The following is a 17,837-nucleotide window of genomic DNA, read 5'->3' as shown; positions in this document are numbered from 1 at the left end:
TTGATCCCAGGAGGTTGAGGCTGTGGTGAGCTCTGTTCACGCTAGTGCATTCCAGCCTTGGTGACAGAGTGGGACCCTGTATCAAAAAAAGAAAAAACAAAAGAATGGCCAACTTAAGCAACTTGAGGACTGTTGGTTCAGGTTACACTAATCTAGTTATGGAGGCTTAAAGGGAGAAAGGAAAGACAAAGCTAAAACCTATCGTGTGAAAAAAAGAAAAAGAAAAAATAAACCTGTCATATGTACATTGTGGAACAGAGTTGTCCCTTTATAAACTTACAGTAAGAATTACTTTTTCTTTTTTGAGGTGGAGTCTTGCTCTGTTGCCCAGGCTGGAGCACACTGGTGCAATCTCAGCTCACTGCAACCTCTGCCTCCCAGGTTCAAGCGATTCTCCTGCCTCAGCCTCCTGAGTAGCTGGGGCTACAGGTGCACACCACCATGCCCAGCTAATTTTTGTATTTTTAGTAGAGATGGGGTTTCACCATGTTGGTCGGGCTGGTCTTGAACCCCTGACCTCAGGTGATTCACCTCCCTTGGCACGCCACTGCGCCCGGCTGAATTACTTTTTCTGTAAGTATGGGCTCCTGAATATTTCCCATATTTTCCTCCTACTGGAATTTATAGAGCCACTGAATGTTAACAATGAACGGGCCCTCACTCATTACTATCTCAATATGTCATTGTAGAATGATTAATAGGCAGGACCCTTTTCAGTATAAGTAGCAGAAACCAAACTCTAACAACTGAAAAAGGGAATTTAGGCCCCCGGCAGGGTGGCTCATGCTTGTAATCATAAAACTTTGGGGGGCTGAGGCAGGTGGATCACTTGAACCCAGGAGTTTGAGACCAGCCTGGGCAACATAGCAAGACCCAGTCTCTACAATTTTTTTTTTTTTAATTAGCAGAGCTAATTAAAACATGCATGCACCTGTAGTCCCAGCTACTCAGGAGGCTGAGGTGAGAGGATCACTTGAGCCCAGCAGATCAAGGCTGCAGTGAGCCGTGATCATGCCACTGCACTCCAGCCTGGGTGAGAGAGCAAGACGCTGTGAAAAAAAAAAGAAGAAGGAATTTATTTATTCACAACCAGAAAATCCAAAGAGATATCTGGTTTACATATGGTTAGATGTAGGAGCTTAAGCCAAGTTTTTAGGATTCTATGTTTCTCCATCTGCTTTCCTTTGTGTTAACTTCATTCTCAAGTAGTGCCTTCCCACATAGTTGCAGCAGCTCCAACCCAAGTCCCAGGGCTAACTCTGATTGACCTGGAGTAGTCAACTCCTGAACCAGTCACTGAGACTGTGGAGCCTCAGCTGGACAGGGAGTCAGCAGCACCTGAACCACCTGGACTGAGGGTAGGAGAAAGTGATTCCCAAATGAAAATTGAAATGCTGTTATCAGAAGGGCAGTGGATACAGTGTGGGGGTTAGAGAGGAAAGATGTCCTCTGTTGGATAAAAGGAGTTCCAAAGATGCATTATTTTTTTCCACAAAGCTTGGGGTTTCCATGGAAAAGACATTGGTACGTGAACAGCGAGAAGAAGATTGCTTTTCTCAGTTCTCTCTGTATATTAGTCCATTCTCACACTGCTATAAAGAACTGCCTGAGAATGGGTAATTTATAAAGGAAAGAGGTTTAATTGACTCACAGTTCCACATGGCTGGGGAGGCCTCAAGAAACTTACAATCATGGTGGAAGGGAAAGCAAACATGTCCTTCTTTGCATGATGGCAGGAAGGAGAAGTGCCAAGCAAAAAGAGAAAAGCCGCTTCTAAAACTGTCAGATCTCATGAGAACGCACCCACTGTCAGGAGAACAGCATGAGGGTAACCTACCTCATGATTCAATTTCCTCCCACTACGTCCTTCCCACGACACATGGGGATTATGGGAACTACAGTTCAAGATGAGATTTGGGTGGGGACACAGCCAAACCATATCACTCTGCCTAAGTTAAAGGCAGCAGACCCACACACAGTGAGAAGCAGATCCCATGTGGAGGGTTGTATCTTCACGTTATATTGGCATTCTAACTAGCTCTCAGGGTGAGTTGCTTCTGCGCTGAATCTGTGTTGATTATTGATAGCTGAGGTTCTGAAGTTGTTGCAAAGACACCTGGGGTGTGGCCACCGAGATGTAAATGCAGTAGCATTTCTATTATGTACTCTCATGTCGAGATGAAAACGCCTCTGGCTTGGCCATTTTGAGTGATGGATCTTAAGGCTAGGACCTTTTTTTTTTTTTTTTTTTTTTTAAACCATGGAGTATAGCTAAACCAGCTGCCCCATCTAAGTAAATGTCTTTGTTATTTTTTCTAGTCCATCTGAGCTGAGCTGGAGCAAGTTCTCTTGCCTCCCTAATCTAAATTCTGCAAAGCTTGTGGAGCCACTATTGTATCCCTGGTGCCAGGTGATCAGGATGCAGACAACTAGGACCCTGCCCCAAGGAGGCAGAGAGAAGGGCAGCTTACAGAGGGAGATGGACCATGAAAGAGGAGCCCTCCACCATGTACCAAAGCTCCTCCTGTAGCCTCAGTTCACACCCTGACCTATCACCCGTCACCATTCTCCTTTATAGCTTCCAGGTTTGCACAGACACATGTGGAGAGGCAGTAGAGCAAAGCCTAACACACATGGGCTCTGGAGTCTACCTGGGTTTAAGCCCAGGCTCCACTCTGTTCCAGCTGTTTGATCTTGAGCAAATAATCGATCTTCTCTGTGAGTCAGTTTCCTTATTGCTAAAATCTGACTAATAATACTTCACAGAATTGTTGTAGAAGTCATTGAGAGTTGTTTCTGTTTGAACTGTTCCCTGATAAGATAGAAACAGGTTGCTATTCACATACAGTGGTTGCTGTGCCTGTTCTCTATTCGCCATCTTTGAAGAGTGTTAATTATGCTATCATTTGTACTTTGGGCTGTGTTAGACACCAGTGGGAGGGATCCTGAGCTCAGGAGCCTTCCATTTAAGCCCCAAATGGACAAATTGCAAAAGGAAAAGGCAAGATCAGTAGCACAGAGTAGAAAAGGAGCACAGGAGTGGTCTTCATGGAAATGTCACATGTATAATTTATTCATTCTCTCTTGCAGTAGTAGTTACGGAGTAACTATTCCATACCAGTCACTGTGTAGAAGTTCTGGGCTTATGATGATCAGCCAGGTGAGCCACTGGCCAAAAATAACTCATAGTTTATTTGGGAGCTAGGTGAGTAAACAAAGTTATGGTTCAGTGCGATTAGTGTGACAGTGGGGTCAGCATAAGATCCTATTCTAAATTGGAAGTGTATGTCAGGGTGGCTTCCTGGAGGAGGTGGTGTTAAGCCAGATCCCCAAAGGAGCAGAAATTAGGCAGGCAGAGTGAGGACATGAGCATGAAAGGTGTTCTGAGCAGAGGGAATAGCCTGTGCAAAGGCCTGCAGGTAATTGAGTGTACAGTGCGTTTCATCATGGAGTCTTGGCTGTGGAGCAAACTGAATGTGCTGCTGTCATTGCAGGGATATGGAGAAGGTGGAGCGGCAGGCTGTCCCCCAGGCCAACCACACAGAGTCCTGTCACGAATGTGGCCGGATGGGACCTGGACATACGAGAGATTGTCCTCATCGTGGCCATGATGACATTGTCAACTTCGAGAGGCAGGAGCAGGAGGGAGAGCAGTACCGTTCCCAGAGGGACCCACTGGAGGGCAAGCGGGACCGGAGCAAGGCCAGGTCTCCGTACTCGCCAGCTGAGGAGGATGCCTTGTTTATGGATTTACCCAGTGGCCCAAGAGGCCAGCAGGCACAGCCCCAACGGGCAGAGAAGAATGGAATGCTGCCTGCCTCATATGGCCCAGAACAGAATGGGACTGGCGGGTACCAGCGGGCCTTTCCTCCCAGGACCAACCCTGAAAAACACAGCCAAAGGAAGAGCAATCTGGCCCAGGTGGAGCACTGGGCAAGGGCCCAGAAAGGGGACAGCAGGAGGTGAGTAATAGACTCAGGATCGCTGCTTATAACGAGCGCAATAATGTAGTGGCAAGAGCTGTCATTTAGCCAGCACTTGCTGCGTAAGGGCAGCCTTAAACTCTTTACCGCCATTACCTATGTAAATCCCTGTAACAACCCTGCAAGAAAGGGTGATATTCCTAACTTATAGACAGAAACTGAGGCTTGGAGAAGTGAAGGAACCTGCCCGCAGCACACAGGTGGTAAGGCCAGAGTTCAGTCCTGGGTCTGTGAGCCTCCAAGGCCCCCATGCGATTACACCAGAGTCTGTTCGGCTCCTCAGAGAGAATGCCTTGAGACATTCAGCATGTAAATGATAATTGATCTTCTCCTCTTGTGCTGCTACTTGTCTACATCCAAAAAATGTTTATAGAAACTAGAGTAAATACAGATTCATTTTTAATTCCAGGCACATACAGAAGTGCGTAGGCACTGTTGACATTGGGCTTTATCAGACCCATTCCTTCAAGAAGTTTTTAATTATTTAGAAGGCATGCATCTCTTGCTATTTGCCAAGCACTGTCTGTATTTTATTATAATTTCAGATTAATTAGGACACATTTCTGAATGTGAAGAATTCAGGGTCACTAGCTTCCCTGTTGTCCCCAGAAGCCACTGTGCTTTGTCTTCATTATGAAAGACGTGACAGATTCCCCTCACTATTTTCAGGCTTCTAAACAAATCACTGACAAAAGAGGAGATAGCAAAGCCAATGTGCATTCAGAGAGCTCCCCAGGGATTGCAGTGGATGCGCCAGCATCCAGACCAAGTCTGCCACAGGCCTGATAACATGCTCTGAAAGGCCACACTTCATTCTCCCTGTTGGCCAGGCCTAGACTTTCTACCTGTGGACTCTGGAGGTGGTCAGTGCTCCTAGGGGAATAGCCTAGTCCTGTTTTCAAGTATGTGGGTGTGTTATGCATATGTAGGTTGCTGTAACCTCTTTAATCTGGTCCAGCTGGCAGTTGTGAGAGTGGATGATGGATAAATCACAATGGAGCCTTCCTAAGTAACTGATAAGACATTGTTGTGGAGCAGACTAGAAGAGAAGGCCTGTTGTGCTGTAGCTAAGACACCTTCCCATTCCCAACTGAGAATGGCCAGGTGTCAATCCTGTTTGTTCACATTTTGTGTCTTATTAATAAAACAGAAAGCTACTGTCTGAGGACACAGGGAAGGGAAGCTGCTCTTCTTGGTGCCGGCCTAAGTAGGCCCCTGGTGGGTGGTTGTAAGATGACCTTACTGCTGAGTGAGGTTGGAAAGTTGGCAGGGGTAATGTAATGTAGGTCCTCATACTCCAAAGTAAGGCATTTGAATTTTATTTGAAAAAGCAATAGGGAATCACGGGAAGGTTTTAAGCAGGTAAGTGATATGATCTGATGAATATTTCACAAAGAAGGTAAGAGCCTAGGAAGGAGGCTATTGCAGTAGTCCAGGAGGGTGACAATGGAAATAGGATGAATAAACCAATCTGAGATACATTTTGGAGGTTGAAACAGCGACACTCGTAAGTGAATTCGAATGCGGGATGAAGGAAACAACAAGGATGATGTCTAGAATTTTAAAAACTTTGTTTAATTTGTGTGGGTACATGAGATCTTTTGATACAGGCATGCAATGCATAATAATCACAGGGTAACTGGGGTGTCCATCACCTTGGGCATTTATCATTTCTTTGTGTTATAAACATTTCAGTTATACCCTTTTAGTTATTTTTTATTTTTTAAATTAAAATAAAGATGTAATCTTGCTGTGTTGACCAGGCTGAATTCGAACTCCTGGCCTTAAGCAATCCTCCCATCTTGGCCTCCCAAAGTGCTGAGATTATAGGCATGACCCACTGCACCTGACCCCTTTTAGTTATTTTTAAATGTACAATAAATTATTGTTGACTATAATCATCCTGTTATGCTATCAAATACTAGCTCTTATTGATTCTATCTAACTATATTTTTGTACCCATTAAGCATCCCTACTCCCCCCTGCCCACTACCCTTCCCAGCCTCTGGTAACCATCATTCTACTCTATCTCCATGAGTTCAATTGTTTTAATTTATAGCTCTCACAAATGAGTGAGAACATGCAAAGTTTGTCTTTCTGTGCCGGCATATTTCACTTAACATAATGTCCTCCAGTTCCATCTATGTTGTTGCAAATGACAGGATTTCATTCTTTTTTAAGGCTGAACACTACTCCATTGAGTATAAATACCACATTTTGTTTATCCGTTCATCTGTTGATGGACACTTAGGTTGCTTCCAAATCTTGGCTATTGTGAATAATGCTACGATAAACATATCTATAGAATTTTGACTTGAGCAACTGGACGGTTACTGAGATAGGGAAGGGTAAAGAAGGAACAAGTTGGGGGAAATCAGGATTTCCATTTTGGACATGTAAGTAGGGAGTTGGAGTTCTGGACATGGGTGGAGTTGGAGTTAGCATTCAGATTTGGCTTGGTTAATAGGTAGATATGGTGCTGTGCAGCAGATACAAGCATAGGTAAGAGACATGAGCTTGGCGAGGAATGTGGTACTTTGGGAATATCCAGGTAGAGATGATCAGGAGGCTATAGGGAATGTGGGTACAATCTGTAGAGGAATTCTAGAGTCATTGCCTTAGAGATGGTAACTAATGCCCTGGCAGTAGTTGAGATTACCCAGGGTGGAATGCTTACAGCCATGTTCCTTAATCCTGTCTGCATGATTTGATCATTTGAGGCCCAACGCCAGAGATTTTGATGTAGTTGATCTGGGGTGAGGTCAAGGTATCAGTATGTTTTAAAAGTTCCTTAGGTTGACCAGGTATGGGGGTTGATACCTATAATCCCAGCACTTTGGGAGGCCGAGGTGGTAGGATCGCTTGAGTCCAGAAGTTTGAAACCAACCTGGGCAACATAGCAAGACACCATCTCTACCAAAAAAAATTTTTTGTTTTTTAAATTATCTGGATGTGGTGGCATGCACCTGTGGTCCCAGCTACTTGGGAGGCTAAGGCGGGATAATTACTTGAGCCCGTGAGTTCAAGGCTGCAATGAGTTATGATTGTACCACTGCACTCCAGCCTGGATGATAGAGCAAAAACCTGTCTCCAAAAAATAAATAAATAAATAAATAAATACATACATACAATTCCCTAGGTGATCCCAGTGCATGTCCACAGTCAAGAAACTGTTGCTAGGCTGCACATTGGAATCACCTGGAGAGTTTTAACATTTGGTGAGGCCTTGGTCCCCTGCGCAGAAATCTGACTCCATTGGTCTGGGTTGCAGCCTGGACATAAGGGTTTTAGGAAGCACATTTTCCCCTATCCCTCCTCCCCCAGTGATCTAATGTGCAGCCAGGACTAAGAATCCTCAACTGAGAGAGCACAGTTGCAGAGGGCCAACAACAGAACACTGAGGACCCCCAGCCTAAGGGTCAGGCAAAAGCTAAGTCACCTGAAGGAGATGAAGAGAAGATGGGGGAGGAAAACTGGAGGTTTTGTTGGGGAAAGTTTCAACTGGAAGGAGTCCAGTCCGCAGTGCATGGTGCTGCAGGTAAGGACTTCCACCTGGGCGTGGTGCCTTCTTTCCTTTTTTTTCCCCTACCAAAAGCAGACACTTGAGATGTGGTACCTTTCAAGGAGGCTGGGCACCCCTGAAGGAAAGTCCAGAACCTCACGGGTCTTTTGCTCAGTAACAGAAACCCTTTTTCTACTGAGCTGCTTGATGGGCTTAGATGGGCAAACCTGAATTACCATGCTTAACAGAGCTACAGGGTCAAAGTTAGCTCAGGACGCAGAGTAAAAGGAGGGGTTGAAATCAGTAAGACGGCATGGCCAGTGAGAAACTCTTTGTGGCAGGGGCACAGAAAAAACTTTCAAAAGCTGGGTGACTGATATGCAGTGATAAGTTGTCAGTTATGAAATGTCTCTACATAACTGCTCCAGCAGCCTGTAAACCATGTTATTCTGCTACACACAACTGCCTGAATTTGAGAGTTGGGAGTGGGGTGTGCACCAGAGACCTAAAGGATGAGAAGTTAACAGGGAAATGAGAGGTGGGTGGGGAGGGCATAGGACTTTCCCTGGGATGCAAGATGGGGATTTGAGCCATTCTTATCTAAGGGGCAGGGAGACATCAGGTCTGTAGAGGAGAACAGCTCATTGGCTTTAGAGGTCACTGAGCACACAGTGAGAGGAATTTCATTCCAGTAGGGCAAGCAGATCTCAATGGGCTAGAAAGTGAATAAAAGTGAAGAATTGAAGGCAGAAGATAGAACAGAAAATGCTGTCAATCTTTAAGTGAGCAAAGTGTCTCAGTCTCTGATTATCCTCTTGTATTTTAAAAGGTCTGCCTCTTATAGTCCCAGATTTTTTTTTTCTTAAAGATATATTTGTAGTCTCTTACAGTTAGTCATAAATAGATCTAGGTGCTGAATAAAGGAACTCCTCCATTTTCCATTTGAAAATATATGAGATATCTCTGCTTTGCATATCATCAAGACTGCTAATCTCATTAGACTGAGCACATTAAGACATTGGGAGGAAGGTTATTTGAACTGCAGTATGATCCTGTATTTTTGACTTTAAACCAACAGGGAATTATTTCTAATTGGAGATACATATTTCACATCATTAAATTTTTTAGGATATGGTTTGTGGGAGACAGACTGACACACTCTTAGAATCTCACTGTATTTTAAGAGCTTGTTTTGAAATTTTAGGCTTTCATTTTCCCACCCTGACCTCCCAGTGTTTAAAGTAATGCATACTTGTAAAACAGAAATGTTGGGGTGAGGGATAGAGTTAAGATCAGGAGACTCAAACACTACAATAAGGAACAGAGTAGAAAATGGAAGTCCTGTGTGATTGATCTGGAAGTTAGGGTGAGGAACATCTGCTGAGTAAAGTATAATTGGTTGCAAAAAATGATATTGCATTTCCACATGACCATTTCTGTAATGGCTGTATCAGAATATCCTGTTTAGTGCCTGTTCAGTGACAGGGAGTCCCTGTGGCCACAGAGCATGGTATAAGGAGACCTTGAGCCCAGTTTTTGGGTAAGACCGGAGGTTAGGGGGCCAGCAAATGGATCTGCTGTTAGGGGCGAAGCTGCTCTGGAAGCACCCACTTGCTCGCATGGGGTCTATACCTCAACCACAGTACCACCTCCTCCTGTGTCCCTCCTCCATAGTTAGTTACCTTGTTTTGACCCCTAGAGCCAGGGCTCACCATTGCACTAGTACCTTGGGGTCATTCCAAAATGGCAGACTATGTGTAAATGGAGGGTACAGGTTAGAGGATGAGCTTAGGGATTTGAGGTGCAGCCAGCGGGGCAGTGGCGAGGTGAGGGTGGACTCTGACCTTCCAGGCACTGTAGGCAGGCAAGGGGAGTGAGCTGCAGAGCCAGGCAGGAAGGGCGTATAGGTGGGAGCACAGCTCTGAAATGCTTTGCATAGTTTGCATTTTGCTTCTGGCAGAATGAACAATGGTTAGTCAAGTCCTGAACTCCCCAGGGGAAGCCTCCAGCCTGGTTTCTGCCACCGCTACCACCTCTGTTTTGAGGATTCAGGCACTGCCCCGTCTCAGAGGCACATTTGTGTCTAACTTTGGGAGAGCGATAGCAAACCCTGCCACCTAGTGGCAGGCCGACTCACTTGGCAGGTGCGACAAGTAGGTTGAAGAGATCTTAAAATTATCTACTGTAATGGCAAAGATAGCTTTATTTGAATGACAACTATTTCAAATCCTCACAGCAATTTTCTAAGTGGTTCTTACTATCCCCATTTTGTAATAAGGAAAGTGAGACTTAGAGGGCTTGGATGATACTTGCCTGAGGTCATATAGCTAAAGTGATTAAATGAGTTGAGTTTTAAAACAATTAGAACAGTTTCTCAAACTTTACAGAGCACTAGAATCTCCTGGAGGGCTTGTTAAGACACTGATGCCTGGGCATCATCCCCAGAGTTTCTAATTAGGTAGGTCTGAGGTGGGGCTGATAACCAGCATTTTAAAAATATATCTTATTTTTAATTGACAATAATTATATGTATGGGGTAGATGTGATGTTTTAATATATGTATATATTATGAAATGATTACATCAAACCAATTGACATATTCATCACCTTACCTGCTTATCCTTTTTGGTGGTAAGAACATTTAATATCTACTTTTAGTAATTTTGAAATATACATTATTATTAACCATTGTCACCATGCTGTGCAGTAGGTCACCAGAACTTATTCCTCCTAACTGAAACTTAGCACCCTTTGACCAACAGCTCTTCTTCCATCTCTCCTCTCCCTCCCAAAACCTCTGGTAACTACCTCTCTACTCTGTTCTTCTATGAGTTTGACCTTTTTAGATCCCACATACAAGTGAGGTCATACACGGTATTTGTCTTTCCATGCCTGGCTTATTTCATTAATGTGCATTTCTAACAAGTCCCCAGGTGGTGCTGATGCTGGTGGCACACAGGCCACACTTTGAGTAGTGTTGGCTTGGAACAATGTCTGGCACAATATCAGCACCAAATAAATGTTAGATAAAATTGATAGGTGAAGGCAGAGTCAGAATTGACCTCAAGCCTGTCTGACTCTAAAACTTGTTCTCTTTTTACAACATCATGCTGCCTCTCAGGCTTAGTTAAATTCCATACTTTGTCCCTTGCTTAATTTTTTTTCCTTCTCAGAAAATAAGTTGGAGGCTGGGCGCGGTGGCTCATGCCTGTAATCCCAGCACTTTGGTAGGCTGAAGGGGGCAGATCACTTGAGGCCAGGAGTTCAAGACCAGCCTGGCCAACATGGTGACACCCCGTCTCTACTAAAAATACAAAAATTAGCCAGGCGTGGTGGTGCACACCTATAGTCCCAGCTACTCAGGAGGCTGAGGCAGGAGAATCCCTTGAACTTGGGAGGCGGAGGTTGCAGTGAGCCAAGATTGCACTGCTGCACTCCAGCCTGGGCAAAACAGTGAGACTCCAGAAGAAAATAAGATGGCGGCCGGGCATGGTGGCTCACTCCTGTAATCCCAACACTTTGGGAGGCCGAGGCAGTCAGATCACAAGGTCAGGAGATCGAGACCATCCTGGCTAACACAGTGAAATGCTGTCTCTACTAAAAATACAAAAAATTAGCCGGGTGTGGTGGCACACGCCTGTAGTCCCAGCTACTCAGGAGGCTGAGGCAGGAGAATCGCTTGAACCCGGGAGGCGAAGGTTGCAGTGAGCGGAGATTGCACCAATGCACTCCAGCCTGGGCAAAAGAGCAAGACTCTGTCTCAAAAAAGAAAAAAAAAAGAAAGAAAATAAGATGGCTAGTTGGTGTTAGTTTTTGAAGTCATATCCAGTTTTGTGTGCTGGAGTGTTTATTGAAGGGCTAATTACGCACAGGACTTTCTTAGACTGTGGACAATACCACGGTGTGAAACACAGTTCCTGTCTTTCAAGAATTTTTCACCTTGGCCTGGGAAAACATGTCTTGGAAGTATGAAAAGATCACATCAATATAGGACCTTGGAAAAGTTACATGCAGTGTGATGACTAGGTCAAACAGAGTTGGATCACTGAGGGCTGTGGCACTACAGAAGGTCCACGTGGGGGAAGGCATGAGTCAGCATCCTAGAGAATGAGTAAGACTTGGGTAAATAGAGCAAGGGGAGACCATCCAGGCAGGGGGAGGGAAGAACAGTGTTATAAGAGTAAGAAGGGCAGGAAGGGTACACACGTTAGTGAAGGACCTTCTGTGTATCAGACGTGGAGGTTGCATTTCCTAACCTGTCTCATTGATTCCTCAGAAGAGCCTTATGAGGCAGGTAATACTATCCTCCTGTTACAAGTAAGGAAACGGAAGGTCAGAGCAGTCAGGTGAGCTGCCTAGGGTCACAAAGCCAGCAAGTGTCAAGCTTGGCTTCAAACCCAGGTTAGACTCCTTTTTCCTTTTTCCGCTGCAAGATGTTGCTCAGGTGTGGAGGAGGCTGGGACGGGACTAGGGTGAGGCTGACTGTCAGGCACCAGCAGGTGTAGGGGTGACCCTGAGATGGAGTACTTCCTTCAGTTTTGGGCCCTAGGCATTTGGCGTGGCCCGTAGGAAGAGCAGTGAGAAAACAGTAGGCCTGCAAGGTGGGTGTTGAGGTCAGCTGCTAGCGAGCTGTGAGTACCAGGCTGAGGAGTTTAGACTTTATTTCAGAAGCGACAAGGAGCCATGGAAGTTTTTGCAGCAAGGAACTGATATGATCAGAGCACTTGACTGTGGACAAAGTGGAAACCCATTAGGAGCATCTCAAAGTTGTCTGGAGGGAGATAATTAATCAGTATCTGGACTAGAAGAGTCCAGAAAAAAGAGAACTGATGCCAGCCACTTCTTTTATGAACCTCTGGAACTTGATGCTAAGGATACCAGGCAGAGAGAAAATCTTGGTAACTTGGAGAATTGTGAGGCCTTTCCTATAAATATGCATGGCCATTGAAAGAGCTGACTGCTGGCAGCGGAGAGAGAAGGAAAAGCCAGGTTTTAATCACATTGCACTCCAAGTGATGGGCATGGGGTAGCCAAGTTGTCCTGGCAGAGGAAGTTGACAGAGAAAAATGGTTTTGGAGTCGTCTGCAAAAAGGGGAAGTGACTGAAGTCCTGGATGTCGGCCTTGATCATTCTTTTGAGGTTTTTACAGGACTCTCCCACATGCCCAGCTTTGTGGGTTTACTTAGATATGTTCCCCAAAGCCTGGCAGAACCCTCGCTTGGTTGCCTGACCCGTTCTTACCCTTTCTCCTCAGTCTTCCCTTGGACCAGACGCTTCCTCGCCAGGGTCCTGGCCAATCCCTGTCCTTCCCAGAAAACTACCAGACTCTTCCCAAGAGCACCCGACACCCCTCGGGGGGCTCCTCGCCACCTCCCCGAAACCTGCCAAGTGACTACAAGTATGCGCAGGACCGAGCCAGCCACCTGAAGATGTCGAGTGAAGAGCGCCGGGCTCACCGGGATGGCACCGTGTGGCAGCTCTATGAGTGGCAGCAGCGCCAGCAGTTCCGGCACGGCAGCCCCACGGCGCCCATCTGCCTCGGCTCCCCAGAGTTCACCGACCAGGGCCGGAGCAGGAGCATGCTAGAGGTGCCCCGCTCCATCTCTGTGCCTCCATCTCCTTCGGACATCCCTCCCCCAGGACCCCCAAGGGTCTTCCCACCCCGGCGGCCACACACACCAGCAGAGCGAGTCACAGTGAAGCCACTGGACCAGAGGAGGAGTGTGGACATCTCGCTGGGGGATTCTCCAAGGAGGGCACGGGGCCACGCTGTCAAGGTGAGGCTCGGGAAGCTCTGCCAGGCTGCTGGGTCATCATGAGGGCGCCAGGAGCTTTGCCTGGTTTGAACACAAATTTGAGTAATTTGGGATAATAATGATAGCTAATACTTAGGCAGTACATTTTAATAATAGATGCCAGGCACAGTTCCCAAGGGCTTCGCTTTAAATTCTCACCACAACCCTGTGAGGTAGGTGCTATGTTTATGCCCATTTCAAAGATGAGAACTCTGAGGCGCTGAGAGACAAAGTAACTTGCACAGGGTCACACAACTACAAGTCAGCTTCCTTGCATCTTGAAAGGCAGGAAAAGACATCTGTGTCCAGTCAGTTAAATTATAACAACCCAGCTTAAGTTTTCACTTTCCAAGAGGCTTTCACAGTTTAGTGTTCTAACCCTGAGAGTAAGATGTGTGTGCTCATTTCAAAGATGAGAAGTCTGGGGCTCAGAGGGGACATGGCATGGGGCGGGCTTCCCTGGGAGTGAGTGGCAGAGGTTTGGGCTCCAGTGTGACTTCTTGTCTCCCCACTTGCAGAACTCATCTCATGTGGACCGACGCTCCATGCCCTCCATGGGTTACATGACCCACACCGTCAGCGCTCCCAGTTTACATGGAAAATCGGTAAGGTGAATGACAAGACATAGCCTGCAAAGCCCTATCTCATCAACATTTTCCTTCCTCTGAGTTAGTACAATGCAGTCCGGAGGGCAGCTATCAACCCCCATATTAGAGATGAGGAAACTGAGGCTCAGAGAAGTTGAATGACTTGCTTAGGGTCACCTGGCTGTCACTGGGTCCCCAGTGAAGGGGAAGAGCTTGTCGGGGAAATGTAGGGGAATATTAGGCTTATCTCCTCTTTCAAGATGAATTTTGCCAGAAACATTTTCCAGCTACCCACCTTTTTCCGCAGGCAGTGCCTCTCCTTTCTTCCCTGATCTTTGATTAGTTAACTAGTTAACTCAATCTTCAAAGCTCGAGTCTGAGACCAGGCGTGGTGGTTCATACTTGTAATCCTACCACTTTGGGAGGCCGAGGTGGGTGGATCACTTGAGGCCAGGAGTTCAAGACCAGCCTAGCAAACATGGCGAAACCCCGTCTCTACTAAAAATACAAAAATTATCTGGGTGTGGTGGTACACTCCTGTGATCCCAGCTATTCGGAAGGCTGAGATACGAGAACTCAGGAGGTGGAGTTTGCAGTGAGCCGAGATCACGCTGCTATACTCCAGCCTGGGTGACAAAGCAAGACTGTCTCAAAGCAGAAGAAAAAAAAAGCTTGGGTCTGGGTGAGGTTGCACTGTTGATTGTTGCTTTCCTGAAAAAAACTTCCTGAAGCCCTTTTACTGCCAGTGCCTTTATTTGTCCTAATGACAGAATTGACACAGTAATTGCTTAACGGTGTCACATCAGTGCTGTCCTGGCACTGACACCGGGGTGAAGAGCATAATTCTAGCAGTGTGCTCCTGCGGTGCTAACTTCCTTGTGCTGTGTCTACACATCTGCAGCTGGAGGAGCTCTCGTTGCTTCTCACCCGGTTAAGGCGGCACCAGGCCAAGTTGGCCAGTGTGCGAAATTTTGCCATCGGCCAGTTACTGCAGCACCAGCTGACCTTTCCCACCTGCCAGGTCAGCACTGGTGGGCTCCTCTCAGGGCCGGGGGCAGGGAGTGACATGCTGGCTCGCGTTCGCTCGTGCCCGTGCTCTGGTCTGTCTCTGCTGTCTGGCTCTCGCGTGTTCGCTGCCTGTTTGCTTCTGGATGCTACTGCCAGACACTCTGTGGTGGTGGAAGCTGAGCCTACCCTTCTGGCACTGGGGAGGGGGGCTGCATGTGGTGTAGGGGCCCTAAACTGTCGCTTCTCTGGCTGTAAGTAGTGAGTGCCAGGCTGGTGTATGGTCACGTTCAAAGGGCTGTGCTGGCTGACAGCCTTGTTGCCCCCGTGGCCACTGCTTGGGATGTGGAAAGGCACATATGCGTCAGCCTGGAGGGAGATGCAGGGCGCCCTCTCTTATCTTGATGGTGCCCTGCTGCCTCACAGAGTGTCTTCTCATCTCATATCTTGCCGAACCTCACAGTAAGCTGGAAGAGGTTAGGTAGGAGAGGAGTAAGGACCACACACAAGGCAAGTGGAACCAGAAGGGGAAGTGACTTGCTCAGGATCCCTCAGCTAGAAGCATGCAGGCTGCAGCCAGAATCCAAGGCCTGCATGACACAATGTTCTAAACTGTTGTAAGAACGTTGGGCTTTGCGGGCAAGCTTCTCAAGGACTGGCTAGGGGGCTGCCCTCCCGTGTATCTTGAGCAGAAGGATTAAAGAAAAGGATCCCTCCCTGGGGTTGTCCTCAGGCAAAAATAGGTTCAGCCAATGAGGCTGGTCCTCCAGGCTGTACAGAGGTAGGCAGGGGACAGATGAGGAAGGTGACAGGACTGTTACCTTCCTTCCTTGTTCTGTTTTAGTGAGTTTTGAGAGATTTAGGAAATGTATTCAGAAAAATGAATGTCAGTGAAAAACTATCATCAGTTGTGAATCTAAGTGATCTTGAATAACCTTCTTCTGTTCTGTCTTACTCCTATGGCAAGTGTGTAGGGACTGAGCTGTTTGGGGAGTATAGATGGGTAAGAAGTTAGTTTAGGGACACAAGACCTTGCAAGCCACTAGTGCCCCTGACAGTTGTCCTTCAGACATTCCCATGCATAAGAGCCCTGCCTCAACTCTTCGTGTGGTTTGTCTGTGTGACTGTCTTACCTCAGAGCTGTAAGCAAAGGCCACCTGCCTCGGCCCTGGCTTGCTTGGCCGTGACCCTCTTAGTCTGCTGAGAAGATGGTGCCTGGATTATTTTTCTTTCACAGCTTTCACAGCTCCTCTGCCTCACAGTTAGCTTCTGTGATCTGCTACACGGGAAAGCATGAGTTTTAGGAAATCAAAGAGTCTTTTTCTTATTTTCACTGTTTCTGGTAATTATACTGAAGAACTTGATAGATTGTCAGAGATGCCACAAGCAGATAGATCTGACCTTGCACCTGTCTCGGGTAGCTCCTGACATGGCTACATTGGCTCCATGCTGAGCAAAAAGAACCAAACTTGCAGGAAATTTCCAGCAGTTGCTGGTGGTTATCATTCTGGAAACCAAGGTTGTACTGGGACCTCCTGGGTCACCCAGGCCATCTCCCTGCCTCTTCAAGGCATCCACCCACACCAGTGAGCTTCATCTTCATGCATGTGAAGTGATCCAGACCAAAGGTTTGATGGATGGAATTGGAGCGATGATGACTGATGCGCTCTAGCTCAGGTGTGGCATATGCTCCTCCAGGTGGACCTCCCAGGTCTATCTTGGGAGCACAGCACTGCCTCAGCTACCCTAGCCCTGGGGTAGGATCCTCCCTGCCAAACTCTTCCCCTAGCCAGTGGGGGACAAGCTGACTTTCCCCACAGTGACCTGCAAGATCCGCCTTGCTGAAAGACGGCTCTCAGCTGCACCGAGACATTTGTGCTTCCTCTGTGGCCCCTGATGTGTTGGTCTGCTGTGGTTCCTTGTTCCCAAAGCTGCACGATGTAAATAATTCACATGTGAAACCTCAAGTTATGGAAACTCTTGGTGTTCATAACTGTGTTTTTCCCTCTCTGCTTCATTTGAAGGCTGATGATACCTACCTCCAGCTGAAGAAAGACCTGGAGTACCTGGATCTAAAGGTAAGTGACATCAGGGTTCCTGCCTTCCTTGCATACTCACCTTTCCGAGAGTGTCACCTCACTGGAGCCAAGCCCAAAGCCAACGGCCAGACAGGTCTTATCCAATCTGAATTCTAAATCAAGATGTCTCCCATCTTGAATCAGAAGAACTTTATTTCTTACAGACTCAAACTCTGCCTTTTTTCAGTTTCTTGTGAATTTTGTTGTGAGGTCCCTGGCTTACAGAATGAGGGCGCGAGACCTTGATCTCTTCCTTCTCTTGGTCAGAACAAAAAGGTCCCTCCAAAAGCAACCAGTCGCTTCTTCGGAGTCTCCAGTGGGGGCAGAGGTGTATGTTTGGCTCACTAATGTGGGTTTTCAGCCACAGGTGGTGTGGTGGGTTCTTTGGTTCTGTTGCTAGGAGAGCAGGCTCCACATGGAATCGCATGGCTTTGAGGCTCACCGGTAGTCTCCCATCTCAGTTTAGGAGGTGAAGGCTGGGCCCCTCCCTGTAGGTGATAAGGCTTCAGGTTCTAAATTAGCTTTCTCAGCACAGAGAGAGCCAAGAAAGCTCCTGTAGAGAAGGCAGGAGGCATTCTGCCTGGAAGAGAGGCCTATTGTTCCCTGCCCACAGTCCTCTGAAAGCTCCCACTGTGAAAAGCACTTCTTACGCCTGAGCCATGAAATAGACTGGAGGAATGTGACCTTTAGTCAGCTGTGGGTCTGAAAAGGTGGGTGAGGGGCCATGGGACACTCAGGTGACTGCCACGAGGGGTGGCGTGCCTCCCTACAGTCTCCAGTGTACCTGGCTTGGGATATTTTTAACTTGGGGATCTTCATCCAGCCTCATAGAAGCAGGTGTATGAACATCAGGTCCTAAGGAAGAAGATGGAAAGGGGGTCTCCCCA

The 17,837-nt window shown here is 47.0% G+C and overlaps 1 protein-coding gene across 16 annotated transcripts in view; it reads left to right on the top strand.

Annotated features, from left to right (window-relative positions):
- The window catches only part of PLEKHA7 (pleckstrin homology domain containing A7), a 243,685-nt gene that overhangs the window by 190,086 nt on the left and 35,762 nt on the right, over positions 1-17,837 (top strand). For all 16 annotated transcript variants that reach the window (XR_008669775.2, XM_031016210.3, XM_031016209.3 and 13 more), the window contains 4 exons: positions 3,495-3,962; positions 12,740-13,262; positions 13,799-13,885; positions 16,897-16,950. Coding sequence is in view for 15 of the 16 variants with exons in the window: in XM_031016210.3 (XP_030872070.1) it covers positions 3,495-3,962; positions 12,740-13,262; positions 13,799-13,885; positions 16,897-16,950 (1,132 nt within the window). In the remaining variant the exon portion in view is untranslated. The remainder of the gene's footprint in view (positions 1-3,494; positions 3,963-12,739; positions 13,263-13,798; positions 13,886-16,896; positions 16,951-17,837) is intronic.

Source organism: Gorilla gorilla, chromosome 9 (assembly GCF_029281585.2).
Source record: "Gorilla gorilla gorilla isolate KB3781 chromosome 9, NHGRI_mGorGor1-v2.1_pri, whole genome shotgun sequence".
NCBI lineage: Eukaryota > Metazoa > Chordata > Mammalia > Primates > Hominidae > Gorilla > Gorilla gorilla.
The sequence above is the reverse complement of the archived record's forward strand: the minus strand, read 5'-3'. Positions and strand labels throughout refer to the sequence as shown.